This window comes from Lepidochelys kempii, chromosome 9 (genome assembly GCF_965140265.1).
Source record: "Lepidochelys kempii isolate rLepKem1 chromosome 9, rLepKem1.hap2, whole genome shotgun sequence".
Classification (NCBI taxonomy): Eukaryota; Metazoa; Chordata; order Testudines; family Cheloniidae; genus Lepidochelys; species Lepidochelys kempii.
Genome location: NC_133264.1, coordinates 58258288 through 58278184, shown reverse-complemented (window position 1 = coordinate 58278184; position 19897 = coordinate 58258288). Strand labels below are relative to the sequence as shown.

General features: G+C 49.8%; 1 protein-coding gene across 1 annotated transcript in view; it reads right to left on the bottom strand.

The window, feature by feature from the left end:
* Positions 1-780: 780 nt before the first annotated feature.
* The window catches only part of LOC140916923 (transmembrane protein 47-like), a 32370-nt gene continuing 13253 nt past the window's right edge, over positions 781-19897 (bottom strand). The window contains exons 2-3 of the mRNA XM_073358821.1: positions 3856-3996; positions 781-2080 (exon numbers count right to left, since the gene is read on the bottom strand). Coding sequence (XP_073214922.1) covers positions 1899-2080; positions 3856-3996 — 323 coding nt within the window. The 3' untranslated portion in view covers positions 781-1898. The remainder of the gene's footprint in view (positions 2081-3855; positions 3997-19897) is intronic.

Sequence of the window (19897 nt, the reverse complement as noted above, 5' to 3'; positions counted from 1 at the left end):
CAGAGGGGTCCAAGTGTAGGGGGGTAGGAATTGTCAGGGTGAGGGGCCAATGGGCCTGCTTAATGGGAGAGCCCCAGCTGCTGCCAAGGGGATGCTGCATGCTGGCTCCCACTTTCCCCCTGCGATTCCCCTATCCCCTTTTCTTCTCCATCCCCCTCCCTTCACTCCCACATTCCCCTCCCCCACCCTGTTCCACCGCCCCTTCCTTCCATACTGTCTCTTTCCTCCACTCCCACTCATCCCCCTTCCCTCATTTCCCCCCACCCTCCCTTACCCAGCCCCACTGCGGTCACTCATTGTTGCACAGAAAATAGGAAGGCTTCCAGCACACAGGAGAGGAGCATAACTAGCACTAGGACCCAGCTGCAGTGTCAGCAGAGCCCAGGCATAGCCTCCTTCAGCTGGGCAGCTCTGCGCTTGCAGAATGAGGAGGGCAGTGGCAGGTAACCCCATGTGCCGCCCCCATGCCTCGCCTCTGTTTGGGGGGGCAATCCCCACCCCCAAAAAAGTGCACCCATGGACATCCCCTGCCCCTTGCACAGTTTCTGGGCTGTTTTCTGCAGGAATTCTGCTCGGGGGGGGGGGGGGGGGGGCATTTTCTGCAAGCACACAGTCCAGCAGAATCCCCCCAGGAGTACACCAGGTAATTTGGCCTATTTCAGAGGCCAAATGAAAAAGTGGTGGTACTAAGCCATAGGAAAATTTTCCGAGATTTGGCCTGTATGTGAACCAAACACATTTCAGAAGAAACATTCCAACTAAGTTGTCAGTACAAATTCATGGAATACAGTCATTTATAAACATGATCTACTGTGCAAGCTGTAATGCTGCAAAAGCTTAGCTGGATACCTATCTCAGTTGTAGTTGTGGGCACCTTGACAACTCAACCTAGGTAAGACAATGTATGTAAATAAATTTATTTTTACCTAATAAAAACCCATTCACCCAATAGTAAGACAATTATTGCTTACAGTATTTTTTGACAGTACATGTTGCCATTAAGCCAGATCCTAAGTTTTTCCTCCCTCTTGCCTTGGTTTGTTGGTTTGTTTGTTTGTGTTTTTTTGGGGGGAAGCATTTTTATTATTGACATAGGCTGGAAGGAATTCAGGCACAGAAAGGCTCATACTATTTCAGGAATGTTTGCTTTGCAGCACTCCCTCTGTTTCATCTGCTGTGCATGTTAGCTCCACAGGGCTTAAACTGCAGTGCCTGCCTATTTATATCCCAGACCTTTACAGCTCTGACCTCTCTTCATACGCTCTAGTGGCTATGTCATCTGAGCCATTAAAGACAAAGAAATGTATATGCAAGTTATTTCTCTATTCTTCTCTGCATCAGAAGACATTCTGCACTGTGCAGCCACCGAAAGGCAAGATGCAGCAGTCAAACTCTGCACAGTTATCTTCTCCAGGAGCTAGTGGTCACTCCTAAGTCACATGGAATAGACAAGTCTTTAAAAAACCCAGGCTCTGAATGATTTCTTACAGCACCATGTGTCAAAATTGTATCAGAATAAAAGCATGCTTCACCTCTTAACTAATACAAGTCACTCTCTACAATTCAGAGAAAACTGTCCTGTATAAAAAGGGAAGGGAAAAAACCATGAGATGACTGAGAGAATAGCGGGCTATTTTGATGAGCTATAATCCATTTCTCTCTCCACATTCCCCCTATCACCTTAATGAGCATCCAGTTCCAGATCTTCACACCCACCTCTTTCATTAAGGCTTGTTGATTTCTTGCAAAACTTGTGTTTCAGTGTCTTAGAACAGGTACTCTAAAAACCCCAGTGGACCCAACAACCCTCCTCCCTTCCCTGCCCGTCATGTTCTGGTCCAGTCAATCTAATGATAGTCCAGTGATCTGCTGTGGCTGGCCAGCTCCTCTGCCCAACCCTAGTAGTAGGCATCCTCGTAAAGGTCTGTGCGTAGGCAGTACAGGATGGCTGCACCCAGCATGAAGATAACGGATCCCCAGCCCAGGCCGTACCCCCAGTTGAACTCATGGTAGCTCTTGAGCATACTGCTGTCGATGAATTTGATTGGATAGAGAATCAAGGCACACACTTGGAGAACCACTGGAAATGGGGAAAAGATATCTGGTTAAAGTCTAGAAGAGGAAAGAAGTAATGCAGCAAGTTCATGCGGCAGCTGCTAGTGGCTTTATAGGTCTTGGTCACACAGATCTCCCAACCTCCTTCCCATCCAGCTTGTCTCTTGGGCAAAGTACAATCGCCCTCTTTCCCTCAGGTGTGCCTGGCCCAGTGTAAATGGTACCAATGCTGTGAACTTCTTCACCACAGTGCCGTCAGCCTGATAGGATGCCAGCAGCGTAAGCATTCTCCAAGCTCAGCAGCTATCACTGCTTGCTCTAGCTCACTTGTCAACTCCCTCACAAGAGTGTCCTGCTCGTGATAGCCCAGCATCACCACACTTCTGCCTCAAGCCCTTTATCTCAGAGCCTTGGTGCTGGAACCCTGCACCAGCATTTTTCCCTGTCTTACTCAGTAAAGCCACAAATAGTGCCGGATTCTTTCTCAAGCAATCTTCCTCCACCTCACTTTCCATATGGGATGAAATTTAACATTAGTACCATATTAAGGCACTTGCAAGATCTAGAGCAGAAGTGTGCCATGTAGAGTTTAGACCATCTCTATTTAGATGAGAGTGTAACTCGGGGCATTTTTTGGTATTGGAAAGTCTTGGTTGGGTTTTTGGCCATGCAACAGCAGAACAAGGAGGGGTTGATTCTAAATGCTATTTTATGCACGTTCCCAGCCCAGATTTTGGAGAAGGAGAACAGGTGGGCTAAACACAGTAATATTGTGCCATTAACGCAGTTCAAGGCAGTGTCAAACCCCTTTAAAAAGGAGCCATAAGAAGAGGTAAGGACTTCATAATGGACTTCTACCTTAAGTGAATTAAAATGCAAAAGATTTTAAAATTCTAATTTCCTCTGCTCTCTGATGTTTTCTTTTTGCACATCAGTCACTGGAAGGTGTGAACCTGAACAGGCCAGCTTTGCATTATAGTCCTTTCCTAATCATTTTACAGCAGAAGCACAACCCTGCTGCTGTGTTCGGGTTCACAGCACTACAGGGAATTTAAATCTCAGTTTCCACAGAACATTTTAGAAAAAGAGATAATTTTTATTCATGCACAATGAAAACTGGGGCCCTAAACTAAACTGCCGCTTCCCCCTGCCACTGCTCAAACAGTAACATTCTGCTTTTCAGTCCATGTCAGATTTATTTTGCCTTATGTAGACAAGATTCATGAATCTTGTAGCCACATCCCTAACAAAATGGTACTCCAGTGTTCTTCAGTGAAACCCAACACACTACAGCTTATCACAGCCACACTGCAGTTTCTGGAGAGCCTGCTAGATAACAAGAGTGCATGGTAAGGAATTTAAACCAGGTTCTTTGCATCTTATGGGGACATGCTATGGCTAGCTGTTGGCAGCTGGATAAAGTGTGAACGCACCCTGGTGAGGCCCCTACTGGTGAGAAGGAGGCTAAGGGCTGCACCTAAGGGGGGCAGACTAATGCCGCTGATCTTTAATGCAGAGTTGCAGCCCAGAAAGGCTGCAGGCCCCAAGAGATCCAGAGTTCCCATCTTGAGCCAGAGGGCCACACCTCTGCATTAAAGATGAAGCAGGTTTGGATCACATTTCACAATTCTGCAGATCTTATTTAGTCTGTAGCCTCCAGTTTTTGGAGCAATCTGATGGCCAAATCCTGCTCTGCCCTAGAATTTCAATGGAGTTCTAGGAGACTCAAGTCAGGAGAGACTTTATCCTTTAAAGTAGCCAAATTTGTATTCTCTTTCTAGAGCAGTGACTTATAGGTACCTGCAACCAAGAGGAGAACAGCAACAACTCTGTAGTACCGCCTGGGAGTGTCTAGGCAGAAGGAAACCAGGGAGGCGAGGAACGACAGGAAGGTGATAGTGGCTGCCGTCAGGATTAACACCAGCGTAGCCACTTGCCAGTCTAGAAGAGGAAAGGGCACAATTGGGGAAGAACCCCTCGTTAATGAGGAAACAGCCTCAGACTCTCAGCAACAATAAAACATCCCCCACACTAACCCCATCCTGAAGTCTGGATTTTCCCATAATCTTCAAAAATCCTAATGCCCAGCCACTGGTTTCACAGTACTTACAATCTACCAAGCATAGCACACATATTATAGATTAGAGAGCATTAACATTTCAGAAATACAATTCATGGTGGGGGAGGTTTGGTGATGGTGACCATTTCTGAGCCTGGAAATCTGACACAAAGTGAAACTGAAGGAGATCATAGAATGCTCTGCAGAAAAGCAACAGAAGAAGCCTTCCAGGAAAAGTAGGGGGTAACTACAGACAAGGAGGGACTAAGAAATTATGAGAAAGTTAGAAAATAGGGACACAACTAGGAAAAGGAAAGATTTAAGAAGCCCCTTGATGCCTCATATCTTGGATTTCCAAAGGGAACAGAAACTACATTTTATGGGTTCGTTGTGGGTTCACCATTTTATGGTAGCACCAAAATGATCAACGGAGAGTTAAATGCAGTTCTTCTTCTGATGCCTGAAAGAGTCACACAAGAATTGTAGTGCCTCTCAAAGAGGCCATGGACCAAATTAATGGCTGACACAAGCAGGTACAGCAATTCCAGCTACTTCAAAAGAATGGCCCTCTGACCCCAGCCTGAGTCTAGATCTGACCTCTGTGTCTAGCAGTTTCATCCTGAGCACCTGGTCTGAGTCACATTTTATGTACCTTTAGTAATCAAGAGATGAAGAGTTAAAAACCCTTCAATCTAGTGCATGTGATTTCTCCCCATAAAGGAGCTGTATGAGGATAATTAAAAAAAAATCTTGCCTTTTTCAAACTAGTTACAAACCACTGGGGTTAGAGCTTCCCAATTGTACTGAAGAAAGAAAATATAACTTTAGAGACACTGATATCTCAAAAAGAAAAGGAGTACTTGTGGCACCTTAGAGACTAACCAATTTATTAGAGCATAAGCTTTCGTGAGCTACAGCTCACTTCATCAGATGCATATCGTGGAAACTGCAGCAGACTTTATATATACACAGAGAATATGAACCAATACCTCCTCCCACCCCACTGTCCTGCTGGTAATAGCTTATCTAAAGTGATCATCAGGTGGGCCATTTCCAGCACAAATCCAGGTTTTCTCACCCTCCACCCCCCCACACAAATTCACTCTCCTGCTGGTGATAGCCCATCCAAAGTGACAACTCTTTACACAATGTGCATGACAATCAAGTTGGGCTATTTCCTGCACAAATCCAGGTTTTCTCACATCCCCCCACCTCCATACACACACAAACTCACTCTCCTGCTGGTAATAGCTCATCCAAACTGACCACTCTTCAAGTTTAAATCCAAGTTAAACCAGAACATCTGGGGGGGGGGGGGGGTGGTAGGAAAAAACAAGAGGAAACAGGCTACCTTGCATAATGACTTAGCCACTCCAAGTCTCTATTTAAGCCTAAATTAATAGTATCCAATTTGCAAATGAATTCCAATTCAGCAGTTTCTCGCTGGAGTCTGGATTTGAAGTTTTTTTGTTTTAAGATAGCGACCTTCATGTCTGTGATTGCGTGACCAGAGAGATTGAAGTGTTCTCCGACTGGTTTATGAATGTTATAATTCTTGACATCTGATTTGTGTCCATTTATTCTTTTTCGTAGAGACTGTCCAGTTTGACCAATGTACATGGCAGAGGGGCATTGCTGGCACATGATGGCATATATCACATTGGTGGATGTGCAGGTGAACGAGCCTCTGATAGTGTGGCTGATGTTATTAGGCCCTGTGATGGTGTCCCCTGAATAGATATGTGGGCACAATTGGCAACGGGCTTTGTTGCAAGGATAAGTTCCTGGGTTAGTGGTTCTGTTGTGTGATATGTGGTTGTTGGTGAGTATTTGCTTCAGGTTGCGGGGCTGTCTGTAGGCAAGGACTGGCCTGTCTCCCAAGATTTGTGAGAGTGTTGGGTCATCCTTTAGGATAGGTTGTAGATCCTTAATAATGCGTTGGAGGGGTTTTAGTTGGGGGCTGAAGGTGACGGCTAGTGGCGTTCTGTTATTTTCTTTGTTAGGCCTGTCCTGTAGTAGGTAACTTCTGGGAACTCTTCTGGCTCTATCAATCTGTTTCTTTACTTCTGCAGGTGGGTATTGTAGTTGTAAGAAAGCTTGACAGAGATCTTGTAGGTGTTTGTCTCTGTCTGAGGGGTTGGAGCAAATGCGGTTGTATCGCAGAGCTTGGCTGTAGACGATGGATCGTGTGGTGTGGTCAGGGTGAAAGCTGGAGGCATGCAGGTAGGAATAGCGGTCAGTAGGTTTCCGGTATAGAGTGGTGTTTATGTGACCATTGTTCATTAGCACTGTAGTGTCCAGGAAGTGGATCTCTTGTGTGGACTGGACCAGGCTGAGGTTGGTGGTGGGATGGAAATTGTTGAAATCATGGTGGAATTCCTCAAGGGCTTCTTTTCCATGGGTCAAGGAATATCTCAAGGTCAGCCATTAGTATCACTCTGGTTCCACCATGTCTTGCCTGACAGTCAGGAAACTAGGGAGTTTGCCTTCTTTTTAAAAATGCTCCTAGATCAGGTCTCAAACACACCAGAGCACATCTGGTACTTTTAGGTGAAACATAAATTTAAACTCCCACCCTGGCCCTTCTGTTCACTGCAGTGCTGGCTTTACTGCAGAGGAAGGGGCTGCAAAAGGGTCCCTAACTCTCTCTGGAGAATGACTATCTTTGCTATGTTCGGTTTCTTGTTGTTTCAGGTGGTGTGTTTGTTTTGTTTTGGGTTGTTTTTTTTTCAGTTTAATAGCAAAGTCTATTGTTCAGATCAAAAAAAAATATATATATATATACACAGAGAATGTAAAATTAATCCAGGCCCCCTCAAAGTTTGGCATCAGGGGATGCTGCCCATCTTTCCCTAGCCATGTCCCATTTCCTCCCTCTCCCTTCTCAGAGCAAAGGATAGAACCCAGGACTCCTGACTCCCATCTCCCCTTCTCTAACCACTAGACCCCACTCCCTTCTCAGAGGTGGTGTTCAATCCAAATGGCCAGATGACAGCAGAGTACTGGGGACTGATAAGTTTCTCTTCCGTCTCCCTGACGAGAAAAGGACTTTGGACCACATTCTTATCTCAGAGGGGGTGATCTTGAGACATCCTGGCAACATGCAGTCATCTGTATGCAATCCAGCAGCTCTTGTGGGTGTATATTGCCACAGATCAATGTACGCAGATCCCACCAACACCGGTAGGAATTTTGTGCAGATACGAGCCCTGCACTTCAGAACTTACTGTTTGTTTTCTAGCCAGAGGATAATGAAGGGATTTCTCTCACAATGTGGACCACAGGAATAAGTTTCTTTGCAACTGTTAATATTCTGAATGCATACCTCTCATTTTCAGGTTTGGGACAGTCAGTATCTTGCATGTCTTAATAGGTCAGGCTAGCCCTAACTTAGTCAGTTACACTCAGCATGCCTTGCCAGTCCGCTCCATTTGGGCAGGAGACAAGTTTGGGTGGAGCTGTTCTCACTAAAACATCCAGCTCCTCTCCTGGTGTCAAGATCGTGTGCATTAGAAGTTTACAAAACCCAGAAGTTAATTGCTTTGCATGTTCTAAACATGTTTTACTGCACCAATTCCACATCGCAGGGTGTTACTTTGCAACATTACAGTGATGACATCACTGAATCCTACTGCAAGGGCTGGTGAATTTAGTCTTGTTTCTGTGCTAGAAACAGGGACCTTACTCAGAAGGAAATGGGATCCTGCAACAAGACAGGTTGAAGCTTGTAGAGCAGGGATTAACCAAAAATAAATACTTTCAGAACTATGTTGGCAGATACATTCTATCCCTCTCAGAACAGGGCGACCTCATGGTATGAGGCAGCCAGAAGGAAGACTCCATTAGTCAGCCTTTGCTAGAGATCTTCCACCCTCATAGGACTCAAGCAGGGTTTGCAAGTCATAGAATATCAGGGTTGGAAGAGACCTCAGGAGGTCATCTAGTCCAACCCCCTGCTCAAAGCAGGACCAATCCCCAATTTTTGCCCCAGATCCCTAAATGGCCCCCTCAAGGATTGAACTCACAACCCTGGGTTTAGCAGGCCAATGCTCAAACCACTGCGTCCATGCAGTGTGGACGTGCAACCATGCCCACTATATTCCTAACTAAGAACAGTAGGACAATGGAACAGATGCCTAGGGAGGTTGTGGAAGCTCCTTCACTGGAGGTTTTCAAAAAGAGGCTGGATACCCATCTGTCTTGGATGGTTTAGACTGGGGCGGACAAACTTTTTGGCCCAAGGGCCACATCTGGGTGGGGAAATTGCAGGCAGGGCCATGAATGTTGGGCTGGGGCAGGGGGTGGGGGTGCAGGAGAGAGTGAGGGGTGTGCGAGGGTGGGTGGTGTGCAGGAAGAGGCTCAGCACAAGGGGGCTCACAGAAGGGGGTTGGGGTGCAGGAGGGAGTGTGGAGTGAGGGAGGGGGCTCAGGGCAGGGGGTTGGGGTGTAGAAGGGGTGTGAGGTGCAGCAGGGGGCTCAGGGTAGGGGGTTGGGGTGCAGGGTGCAGCAGAGGCTAAGAGGGATTTGGGGTGCAGGAAGGTGTGGCAGGGGGTTGGGATGCAGGAGGGGGTGCGGAGTGCAGGAGGGGGCCCAGGGCAGGGGTGGAGGAGGGGGGTGGGGTGCAGCAGGGGGCTCAGAGCAGGGGGTTGGGTTGCAGGGTGCCGCAGGGGGTTAGGGTGCAGGCAGGCTGTGGCAGGGGGCTCAGGGCAGGAAGTTGAGGTGCGGGGTGCAGGCGGGATTCGGGGTGTGGGCTCCAGCCTGGTGCCGCTTACCTGGAGCAGCTCCAGGGTGGCAACAGCATGCACTGGGGCCAGGGCAGGCTCCCTGCCTGCCCTGGCCCTGGGCCACTCCGGGAAGCGGCCAGCACCACGTCCCTGCGGCCCCTGGGGGAGGGAGAGCAGAGGACTCCGAACGCTGCCCTTGCCTGTGGGTACCTACCCCAAAGCTCCCATTGGCCGCAGTTCCCCATTCACGGTCAATGGGAGCTTCGGGGAAGGTACCCACAAGCAAGGGCAGAGTGTAGAGCCCTCTGCCCCCTCTCCCCCAGGGGCCGCAGGGACATGGTGCTGGCTGCTTCTGGGAGCGGTGCGGGGCCCATGGTGCCACGGGGTGGCTGTCCCATGGGCCGGATCCAAAGCCCTGAGGGGCCGGATCCGGCCCGTAGTTTGCCCACCCCTGGTTTAGACACAACAAATCCTGGGCAAGGAGTTGGACTAGATGAACCTTCTGGTCCTGTCTAAACCAGCCATATTAAGCTCTTCACCCTGAATTGGTTGCATGTGCAGGGATAGAAGAGAGCTTGTTTCTCCAGGGCCAAGAAACAAACCCAGTCACAACAGGGCATTTCAACACAGCTATGTCTATCTCGAGACCCTGGAGGGCTAATCACTGCTGCTCTGCACCTTGCCTTAGGTACACCAGTGCAGAGTGGGTGTGAAACTGACCTTAAAACTCTGCCTAATCAGAATGTGGTTTCTTCTTTCACTCAGTGCCAGTGTACCTAACACAGGGTGCAAGGCAGCAGTGAATCAGGCACTGTCTTTTACAAGACTGGGACAACAATCCTGAAAGGAAAAGGATGGAGGTTGATGGCAAAAGCTGCCCAAGGAGAGGTGTGGGGAGAGTAAATCCTGTGCTGGGAGTTCGTTCTAAGCCAGGCTGCAGCCTGTGTGAAACACAAACAAATGAAGCATCTGGAAATGTTGGGCTTTTCACTCATCTTTTATTGCCACAACAAAGGGTTTTCCTGAACTCCTATTAATCAGCAATTACTAGCAGGGCCATGTCCCAAACTCCCTCAGCCCCATGTCAGCATAAGCCAGATGGAGCTGCAAGGACAGAGGAGCCTGGGGGAGGGAAAGGGCTCCTTGCATTACTTGGGGAAGAAACAGCCTGGTTTTGGAGAACAGTGCTGCAAAAATTAATTGATTTAATTGGAGATTGGTCCTGCTTTTGAGCAGGGGGTTGGACTAGATGACCTCCTGAGGTCCCTTCCAACCCTGATATTCTATGATTCTATGAAAAGCAGGGGGAGGGGAAGAGCCCAATGGCTGATTGTTTACGTAAGCAGGACTCTGCCATAGCTCCACAAAAGCTTGTCTGGCCCTTTACCCACCTCCTTCCACAAGAGAATGTTTGCTATTGACCTGCCCTGGTACAGCGCAAGGTCCCTTCTTCCCTTCTTCCCTCCGGCTCTTGTCCTGGCATTTTCCAAGGGGAAGGGGAGCAGAGGGGGCTCTCCTCCAGCTCAAAATATTGAGCCTCTAAGCCCTGGTCTACACTAGGACTTTAGCAGCCTTAAATCCACACAATGAAGCCCTTTATTTCGACTTAAAGGGCTCTTAAAATCGATTTCCTTACTCCACCCCTGACAAGTGGATTAGCGCTTAAATCGACGTTGCCGGCTCGAATTTGGGGTACTGTGGACACAATTCAATGGTATTGGCCTCCGGGAGCTATCCCAGAGTGCTCCATTATGACCGCTCTGGACAGCACTCTCAACTCAGATGCACTGGCCAGGTAGACAGGAAAAGAACCGCGAACTTTTGAATCTCATTTCCTGTTTGGCCAGCGTGGCAAGCTGCAGGTGACCATGCAGAGCTCATCAGCACAGGTGACCATGATGGAGTCCCAGAATCGCAAAAGAGCTCCAGCATGGACCGAACGGGAGGTACGGGATCTGATCGCTGTTTGGGGAGAGGAATCCGTGCTATCAGAACTCCGTTCCAGTTTTCGAAATGCCAAAACTTTTGTGAAAATCTCCCAGGGCATGAAGGACAGAGGCCATAACAGGGACCCGAAGCAGTGCCGCGTGAAACTGAAGGAGCTGAGGCAAGCCTACCAGAAAACCAGAGAGGCGAACAGCCGCTCTGGGTCAGAGCCCCAAACATGCCGCTTCTATGATGAGCTGCATGCCATTTTAGGGGATTCAGCCACCACTACCCCAGCCGTGTTGTTTGACTCCTTCAATGGAGATGGAGGCAATACGGAATCAGGTTTTGGGGACGAAGAAGATGAGGAGGAGGAGGAGGTTGTAGATAGCTCACAGCAAGCAAGCGGAGAAACCGGTTTTCCCGACAGCCAGGAACTGTTTCTCACCCTAGACCTGGAGCCAGTACCCCCCCAACCCACCCAAGGCTGCCTCCTGGACCCAGCAGGCGGAGAAGGGACCTCTGGTGAGTGTACCTTTTAAAATACTATACATGGTTTAAAAGCAAGCATGTGAAAGGATTACTTTGCCCTGGCATTTGCGGTTCTCCTAGATGTAGTCCTAAAGCCTTTGCAAAAGGTTTCTGGGGAGGGCAGCCTTATTGCGTCCTTCATGGTAGGACACTTTATCACTCCAGGCCAGTAACATGTACTCGGGAATCATTGTAGAACAAAGCATTGCAGTGTATGTTTGCTGGCATTCAAACAACATCCGTTCTTTATCTCTCTGTGTTATCCTCAGGAGAGTGAGATATAATTCATGGTCACCTGGTTGAAATAGAGTGCTTTTCTTCAGGGGACACTCAGAGGAGCCCATTCCTGCTGGGCTGTTTGCCTGTGGCTAAACAGAAATGTTCCCCGCTGTTAGCCACAGGGAGGGGGGAAGGTTGAGGGGGTAGTCACTCGGTGGGAGGAGGCAAAATGCGACCTTGTAACGAAAGCACATGTGCTATGTATGTAATGTTAACAGCAAGGTTTACCCTGAAAGAGTGTAGCCACTGTTTTATAAAATGTGTCTTTTTAAATACCGCTGTCCCTTTTTTTTTCCTCCACCAGCTGCATGTGTTTCAATGATCACAGGATCTTCTCCTTCCCAGAGGCTAGTGAAGCTTAGAAAGAAAAAAAAAACGCACTCGCGATGAAATGTTCTCCGAGCTCATGCTGTCCTCCCACACTGACAGAGCACAGACAAATGCGTGGAGGCAAATAATGTCAGAGTGCAGGAAAGCACAAAATGACCGGGAGGAGAGGTGGCGGGCTGAAGAGAGTAAGTGGCGGGCTGAAGACAGGGCTGAAGCTCAAATGTGGCGGTAGCGTGATGAGAGGAGGCAGGATTCAATGCTGAGGCTGCTGCAGGACTAAACCAGTATGCTCCAGTGTATGGTTGAGCTGCAGCAAAGGCAGCTGGAGCACAGACTGCCACTGCTGCCCCTCTGTAACCAACCGCCCTCCTCCCCAAGTTCCATAGCCTCCACACCCAGACGCCCAAGAACGCGGTGGGGGGGCCTCCGGCCAACCAGCCACTCCACCCCAGAGGATTGCCCAAAAAAAAGAAGGCTGTCATTCAATAAATTTTAAAGTTGTAAACTTTTAAAGTGCTGTGCTTAAAGTGCTGTGTGGCATTTTCCTTCCCTCCTCCACCACCCCTCCTGGGCTACCTTGGTAGTCATCTCCCTATTTGTGTGATGAATGAATAAAGAATGCATGAATGTGAAGCAACAATGACTTTATTGCCTCTGCAAGCGGTGATTGAAGGGAGGAGGGGCGGGTGGTTAGCTTACAGGGAAGTAGAGTGAACCAAGGGGCGGGGGGTTTCATCAAGGAGAAACAAACAGAACTTTCACACCGTAGCCTGGCCAGTCATGAAACTGGTTTTCAAAGCTTCTCTGATGCGTACCGCGCCCTCCTGTGCTCTTCTAACCGCCCTGGTGTCTGGCTGCGCGTAACCAGCAGCCAGGCGATTTGCCTCAACCTCCCACCCCGCCATAAACATCTCCCCCTTACTCTCACAGATATTGTGGAGCACACAGCAAACAGTAATAACAGTGGGAATATTGGTTTCACTGAGGTCTAAGCGAGTCAGTAAACTGCGCCAGCGCACCTTTAAACGTCCAAATGCACATTCTACCACCATTCTGCACTTGCTCAGCCTGTAGTTAAACAGCTCCTGACTACTGTCCAGGCTGCCTGTGTACGACTTCATGAGCCATGGCATTAAGGGGTAGGCTGGGTCCCCAAGGATACATATAGGCATTTCAACATCCCCAACAGTTATTTTCTGGTCTGGAAATAAAGTCCCTTCCTGCAGCTTTTGAAACAGACCAGAGTTCCTGAAGATGCGAGCATCATGCACCTTTCCCGGCCATCCCACGTTGATGTTGGTGAAACGTCCCTTGTGATCCACCAGAGCTTGCAGCACTATCGAAAAGTACCCCTTGCGGTTTATGTACTCGGCGGCTTGGTGCTCCGGTGCCAAGATAGGGATATGGGTTCCGTCTATGGCCCCACCACAGTTAGGGAATCCCATTGCAGCAAAGCCATCCACTATGACCTGCACATTTCCCAGGGTCACTACCCTTGATATCAGCAGATCTTTGATTGCGTGGGCTACTTGCATCACAGCAGCCCCCACAGTAGATTTGCCCACTCCAAATTGATTCCCAACTGACCGGTAGCTGTCTGGCGTTGCAAGCTTCCACAGGGCTATCGCCACTCGCTTCTCAACTGTGAGGGCTGCTCTCATCTTGGTATTCATGCACTTCAGGGCAGGGGAAAGCAAGTCACAAAGTTCCATGAAAGTGCCCTTACGCATGCGAAAGTTTCGCAGCCACTGGGAATAGTCCCAGACCTGCAACGCTATGCGGTCCCACCAGTCTGTGCTTGTTTCCCGAGCCCAGAATCGGCGTTCCACAGCATGAACCTGCCCCATTAGCACCATGATGCATGCATTGGCAGGGCCCATGCTTTCAGAGAAATCTGTGTCCATGTCCTGATCACTCACGTCACCGCGCTGACGTCGCCTCCTCGCCCGGTATCGCTTTGCCAGGTTCTGGTGCTGCATATACTGCTGGATAATGCGTGTGGTGTTTAATGTGCTCCTAATTGCCAAAGTGAGCTGAGCGGCCTCCATGCTTGCCTTGGTATGGCGTCCGCACAGAAAAAAGGCGCGGAACGATTGTCTGCCGTTGCTCTGACGGAGGGAGGGGCGACTGACGACACGGCTTACAGGGTTGGCTTCAGGGAGCTAAAATCAACAAAGGGGGTGTCTTTACATCAAGGAGTATTTCAGGCAGGACTGCACGGAGGGTTCCAATAAGAAATGGTGCACCTAAGTTATCGTTCTTATTGGAACAAGGAGGTTAGCCTGGCCTCTGATTGATACATGGCTAGATTTACCTCGCTGCACCTTCTCTGTGAGTGACTGCAGTGTGACCTAGAGGAATGAGTCCCCTAGACAGGAGAGGAGGCAAATGAGTACAAAACAAATCTGGTCTATTTCTTGTTCTGACCCACTCCATCTATCTTTTACATCTTTGGCTGGCAGCAGACGGTGCAGAAGGACTGCATGCCATCCACATCTCATGGCTGCTCGGCAGAAGATGGTACAGTATGACTGCTAGCAGTCCGTATCGCCTGCCCGCTCACCATAAGACGGTTCAATAGGACTGACTGCAGGACTAAAGAGAATGACCTGGTCAAGTCACTCCAAATTTAGTCCCTGCGCCCATGTCTGCCCAGGCGCTCCCAGCCGACGTGGCCAGGAGCACCTCGGACATGACGATGACGGCTACCAGTCGTACTGTACCGTCTGCTGCCACAAGGCAAGGGGTTGCTGCTACTGTGTAGCAATGCCGTACCGCATCTGCCAGCACCCAGGAGACATAGGGTGACGGTTACCTGAGTGGGCTCCATGCTTGCCGTGGTATGGCGTCTGCACCGTAACTCAGGAAAAAAGGCGCGAAATGATTGTCTGCCCTTGCTTTCACGGAGGGAGGGAGGGAACAGGGGCCTGACCATATGTACCCAGAACCACCCGCGACAATGTTTTAGCCCCATCAGGCATTGGGATCTCAACCCAGAATTCCAATGGGCAGCGGAGACTGCGGGATAGCTACCCACAGTGCAACGCTCCGAAAGTCGACTCTAGCATCGGTACTGTGGAAGCGCTCCGCCGAGTTAATGCACTTAATGCACTTAGAGCATTTTCTGTGGGGACACATACACTCGAATATATAAAACCGATTTCTAAAAAACCGACTTCTATAAATTCGACCTTATTCCGTAGTGTAGACATACCCTAAAGCTCAGTTTAAAGTTCAGCCCTTGAACAGTTAGGCCAGGTCTACATTCGAACTTTTCCTGGTACAGTAGTGTCAGGTGTGATTTTTTTTTTTTTAGAAATAGTGTTTCTATATTGGCAAAAGCCCTAGTGTAGATGCAGTTATTCCAGCATGAGTTCATTTGCAGGTATAGCTCATTTTGTTTCCCACAATTCTACCATCCTCATCTGACTCATTGCTGTCCCAGTCTTACCCCTCCTCCAGCTCTGCTACTGCACCTCAGTCCCAAAGCACAGCACCCCTTGCTGTTAATGGCTGACCTGGGGCACCCATTAGCATGGCTGGGAACGGCTAAACATTGTGATTCTGTGGTGTGGCAGGAGATGGTGATGACCAAATCACTTTTGACCTCTGGCCACCAAAGATGTCCAGATAGGCTAATGCCCAGCCTACCCTACTGTCCTGCCACAGGCCCCAAGAACCTGCTTTTTATGAGGATCCTTTTAAAGTGCCTTGCAATAAACTGGCTGCAGGAAGGCAGCACACACTGCAGCCCGGTGAACTGGAAGTCCTGTGGGACACATGGTTAGTCCTGTACCCTTGGCAACTGACTAAATGAACTCTCAGTAGTGATTCTAACATCCTTTGTAAAGCAAGCTGTGGGGCAGGTGAACTACAGTCACCACACAGAGCAGACCTACGAACACACACCTCCCTTGCTGTACCTACTGAACACATACTTCTTTGACAATTAGAAGCTGGGCAGCCATTTAGATTTGTCTTCACTCCAGTTAACCTGGGCTCTTACCTGAGCATTGCCCTGACCCCCTCTCCAGTCCGCACACATAAACCTTGGGCATAAGTTTGGTGATGCTTTCAACCCAGGCTAGCTGGCTCATCTGGGGCTAATGCCTAAATAAGGCTTTCATTCAGGCTGGTGAACCACGATATTTACAGGGAGGATGCAGGTGGAGCCACTCATGGGCTTATAGACCTCCTGGTTCTCCCCATGTGCTGAAAAGGACAGACAAGCTCTCCTACAATTCACTCCAGGAATCAGAGCAGCTCAGCTTAATGCAGCACACAGAACCCTGGGACGCAGCCTCAAAAGTCCTAGCAACACATGAGGAGGGCACCAGTGAGGACACTAATTCTAGCATGGCTTTACAGGGTGGCTGCTCATACCTGAGCTAGGCTAAACTGGATATTCAGACCCAGGTGCCTAGCACTTGAGTTAAATCTGCAGTGAAGACATATCCATAGAAGTCAAAGTACGAGACCAGTGTCTCATGCCAGAGATGAGTACGGACTAGGCACAGCTGCAACTGAGTTGGCAGGGTGGAACGAACTCCCCTGCTGCATAGGACCTACTGTGTCTCAGGTAAAGGAATGGCAAAAAGGGGTAGCCTCTCAAAGAGTCTGACACCCCTAGGCCTCCTTGTGGGATGGCAGTTCAGTCATCCCATGCCAGGCCAGGTTCACTGGTCTGGAAGAGAGCAGCAACAAAAACAAATCTGAGGGATTCACCACAGACCGAGATGGAGGGAGGCCAACAGACCGAAGGGGACTCTGCAAAGTCTCTGCCACACAGACCAGCTGGAAAGAGGGAAACCAGAGGCCCTATGGGATGTCGCCAGGGAAACCAATCTGGGTTCCCAGAGGGGCCTATTGAGCCAGTTCTGTCATGAATATCAGGGACCCCAAAGAGACTGGTGGAATAGGAGATCCAGAATGGATGCAGCAATTTTGGCTCCATTTAATGAGGCCCAGATGTGAGATGGGGTGGGCAGCTGTACAATAAATGTCATGCGCAAGGAAAACAGTCAGTCCTGTCAGGGATGGAGGAGAGGAGTTCCTTGGAAGACGGCTACACAAAGCTCTGGAAGTACACTGTCAAGGAGGCAATGCAGATGTGCTGTGCGTGGGACGTGCAGCAGGGAGAACAGGAGTCGTTTGATGTAGATTGCCTTTCACCAGAGATGTCGAGACACTTTGCAGAGAAGGTTAGTATCTCAATTGTGGGTGAATTGAGACTGAGGGGGACACTATTTACTGCAGGCCACACAGGTCAGTAGCAGAGCTGGGAACATAACCAGATGTCTCGGTCCCTATCCACTAGCCCCACCTGTCTTAAAGCATATGCAATATTGCAAGGGTGGCCAAACTGCGACTTTTACTGTAAAAGTGCAGCTCGTGGAGCTCCCCACGACACACCACACCCTCCACCTAGTAGACTGAGAGGAAAGAAGTTTGAGGCATCTACCCTGCTGCAGGGCTTCTGCAAGAGACAACTAGTGCCTGCTGAGTGGGAGCACAATTTAAAGGTTCCCCTCCCCCCAACAGCTTGAGTCACACATCCCAGGCATGCCCCTCCTTACCCTCAGCAACCCCTCCCTGCAGCTCCCAGGTGTTCACTCCCTGGGAAGAGGCAGTGGCAAAAGGCTGAGAGCTGCAGGGACGGGCTGCTGCTTTTGCTCCACGGCTCTACCTACAGCTCCTAGCTGTTTGCGCTGGCTCTCCCCACGGCCACAGCTCCCAGCTTGCCAGCTCCAGCAGCTGCCATGCAGGGAGGGGGCTCTGCAGCACCATGTAACCAAGCTGGGCCAGCAAACCCTGGCAAAAAAAAAAAATCTATGTGGGACAAGTGACCCCATGTGCCCCGCCCACATCACCTATGGCTTCTGCCCAGTGGGGAAGAGGGGGGCTCAGGCCTCCAACCTGGTGGGGCATGCTAGTGTAACCCTTCTGCCTGTCAGAGTTGGCAGCAACAAGGGCCGAGTTCAGTATTTAGGGGTTCCTTTCCAATAACACAATGCAAAACCGGCTTGAGCCCCCACCCAGTGACCTGGGACAAATATATACCACCCCCGCTGGGCGCCTCCAAGAGGCAATACTTCCCCTCTCGCAAGCACAGAGTCTGAGTGTAGCAAAAAGCCTTTTAATAACAGAGAGAAACAATGTGGCATTATGTTGGGGAAACACAACCCATGAGCAAAAAAACCCACCCCAAGCAAACGGGGTGTGTGCTTTCCCTTGGGTTCTTGAGTCCAGCAACCAAAATCACCCAAAGTCCCAAAAGTCTCTGTCCCTGGTCAGGGCATCCCCAGAGTTCAAAAGTTTATCTGCAGAGTTTTACCTCCCAACCTGGGTGGAGATGCGGGGGGCGGTGTTAAGGGGCACCTTACATGGTCCAAAGCTGATAGCCCCACCTCTCCATGGGGCTCCGCTCTGCCAGCCGCCCCATGAGCTGATCTAGGCAGCTGACAAACTGCTGTGCTCTGCTCCACCAGCCGCTCTGCTCACCGTCCCGCAAACTGCTCCACCATATATCTTCAGGCTCCCCCACTACTTAACTCGACACTCAGTGATTTCAGCTCTTCGTAAATTTAGCTCTTTTGTGATTTCAGCTTGTAGTAGAGGAGCCTCAGTGCTGGTGCACCATTAGCCCAAAGTGAATTCAGCTCAGCAGCCTGTAACTAGACTCCTAATGGAATCAAAATTAGCTCTGATATTCCACAGTGGAGAAAGGAGGAAGTGCAATTAGCATGTAAGACCCTCACCAAGGGACCCATACCACCAAGTATTAATACTTATCCCCAGCCTCTTTTAATTCACAGAGTTTTAAAACCCATGACTCTTGCCTAGCGAGTGCTACTTAGTTGATGGTGAGTCCCTCCATCATAACAAAAGGCCAAGTACAGTTCCACTGTCCTTGATTCCCATAATTAGGGTAACAACAATTTATTCTTCCTGCCCCAATAACAGAGACACTGGGGATCCCACAGCAGCCAAAGTGACCATTTGGGCAGCTATGGCCTCATTCTAGGTGGGGTGGGTGTGCCTATGCAGATGAGATTGGCCCCTGAAGTTCTTTTCCACAACTTGCCACACCTCACCACCAGATGTCAGGGTGGAGCTCATCCTGACTCTGCTTACACTAGCATGGCTCGGAGCTTCAGCAAGAGCAGGGCTGAAGTCCCGAGTCCTGGCAGGCACGCCCCAGCAGCTATCAAACATCTGAAGACTGTTGTATGTGGCTCAGAAGGTCTGTAAGTTTGGCCATCTCTGTAACATTGTATAGAAGAAACTCATTCCGAGTGTAAGACCTGCTGGAGGCAGGGGTAGGAGTGGGTTTTAGCTGGAGTGAGAGCTGTGTGAGGGGAGAAGATTTCAGTGTGAGCACATCTGGGGGCATAGCAGAGAAGAACTATGGGGGTCACTGCAGGAGTGAAGCTGGAAGGAAACAGCTCAGCAATGTGTAAGGGGACTGTTGCCCCCTTACTAACATTCAGTGGGGGTGTTTTAGTTGCTAGCTCCCAGTACTAAAAAGGGGGAAGGGTCAATGGGGAATCAGGACCCTGAGACTGACAGCCCCCAGGAACAATGGGGAGAGGCCAATGTTCTAGGTCAGCCTGAATGACAGGGCGAGCAGGCTAATCAGGGAGTCAGGGAGCCAGGGAGGTCCCGTCCTCCATGACAGCTGGATTTGCTTGGGTCAGACAGAGTGGGGCCAAGCTAAGGAGAAAGCAGGGGCTCAAGCTGAGCTGGGGAGCAGAACTGTGCCAGATTCAGAGGGACCAGAAAAGCAGCCCAGAGAGAGCAGACCCTGTCCTGGGAGGAGAGCTGCAGCAACCAGAGCCAGAGGGCCAGAAAAGCAGCCCAGGAAGCAGGTCAGTGCTGGGAGCAGAGTGACAGAAGCAGCCTGCAGAGCAGACCTGTCCTGGGAGCAGAGCTGCAGCAACCAGAGGCAGAGGGGCCAAAGAAGCAGCTCAGGGAGCTGGAGGCAGAGCAACAGC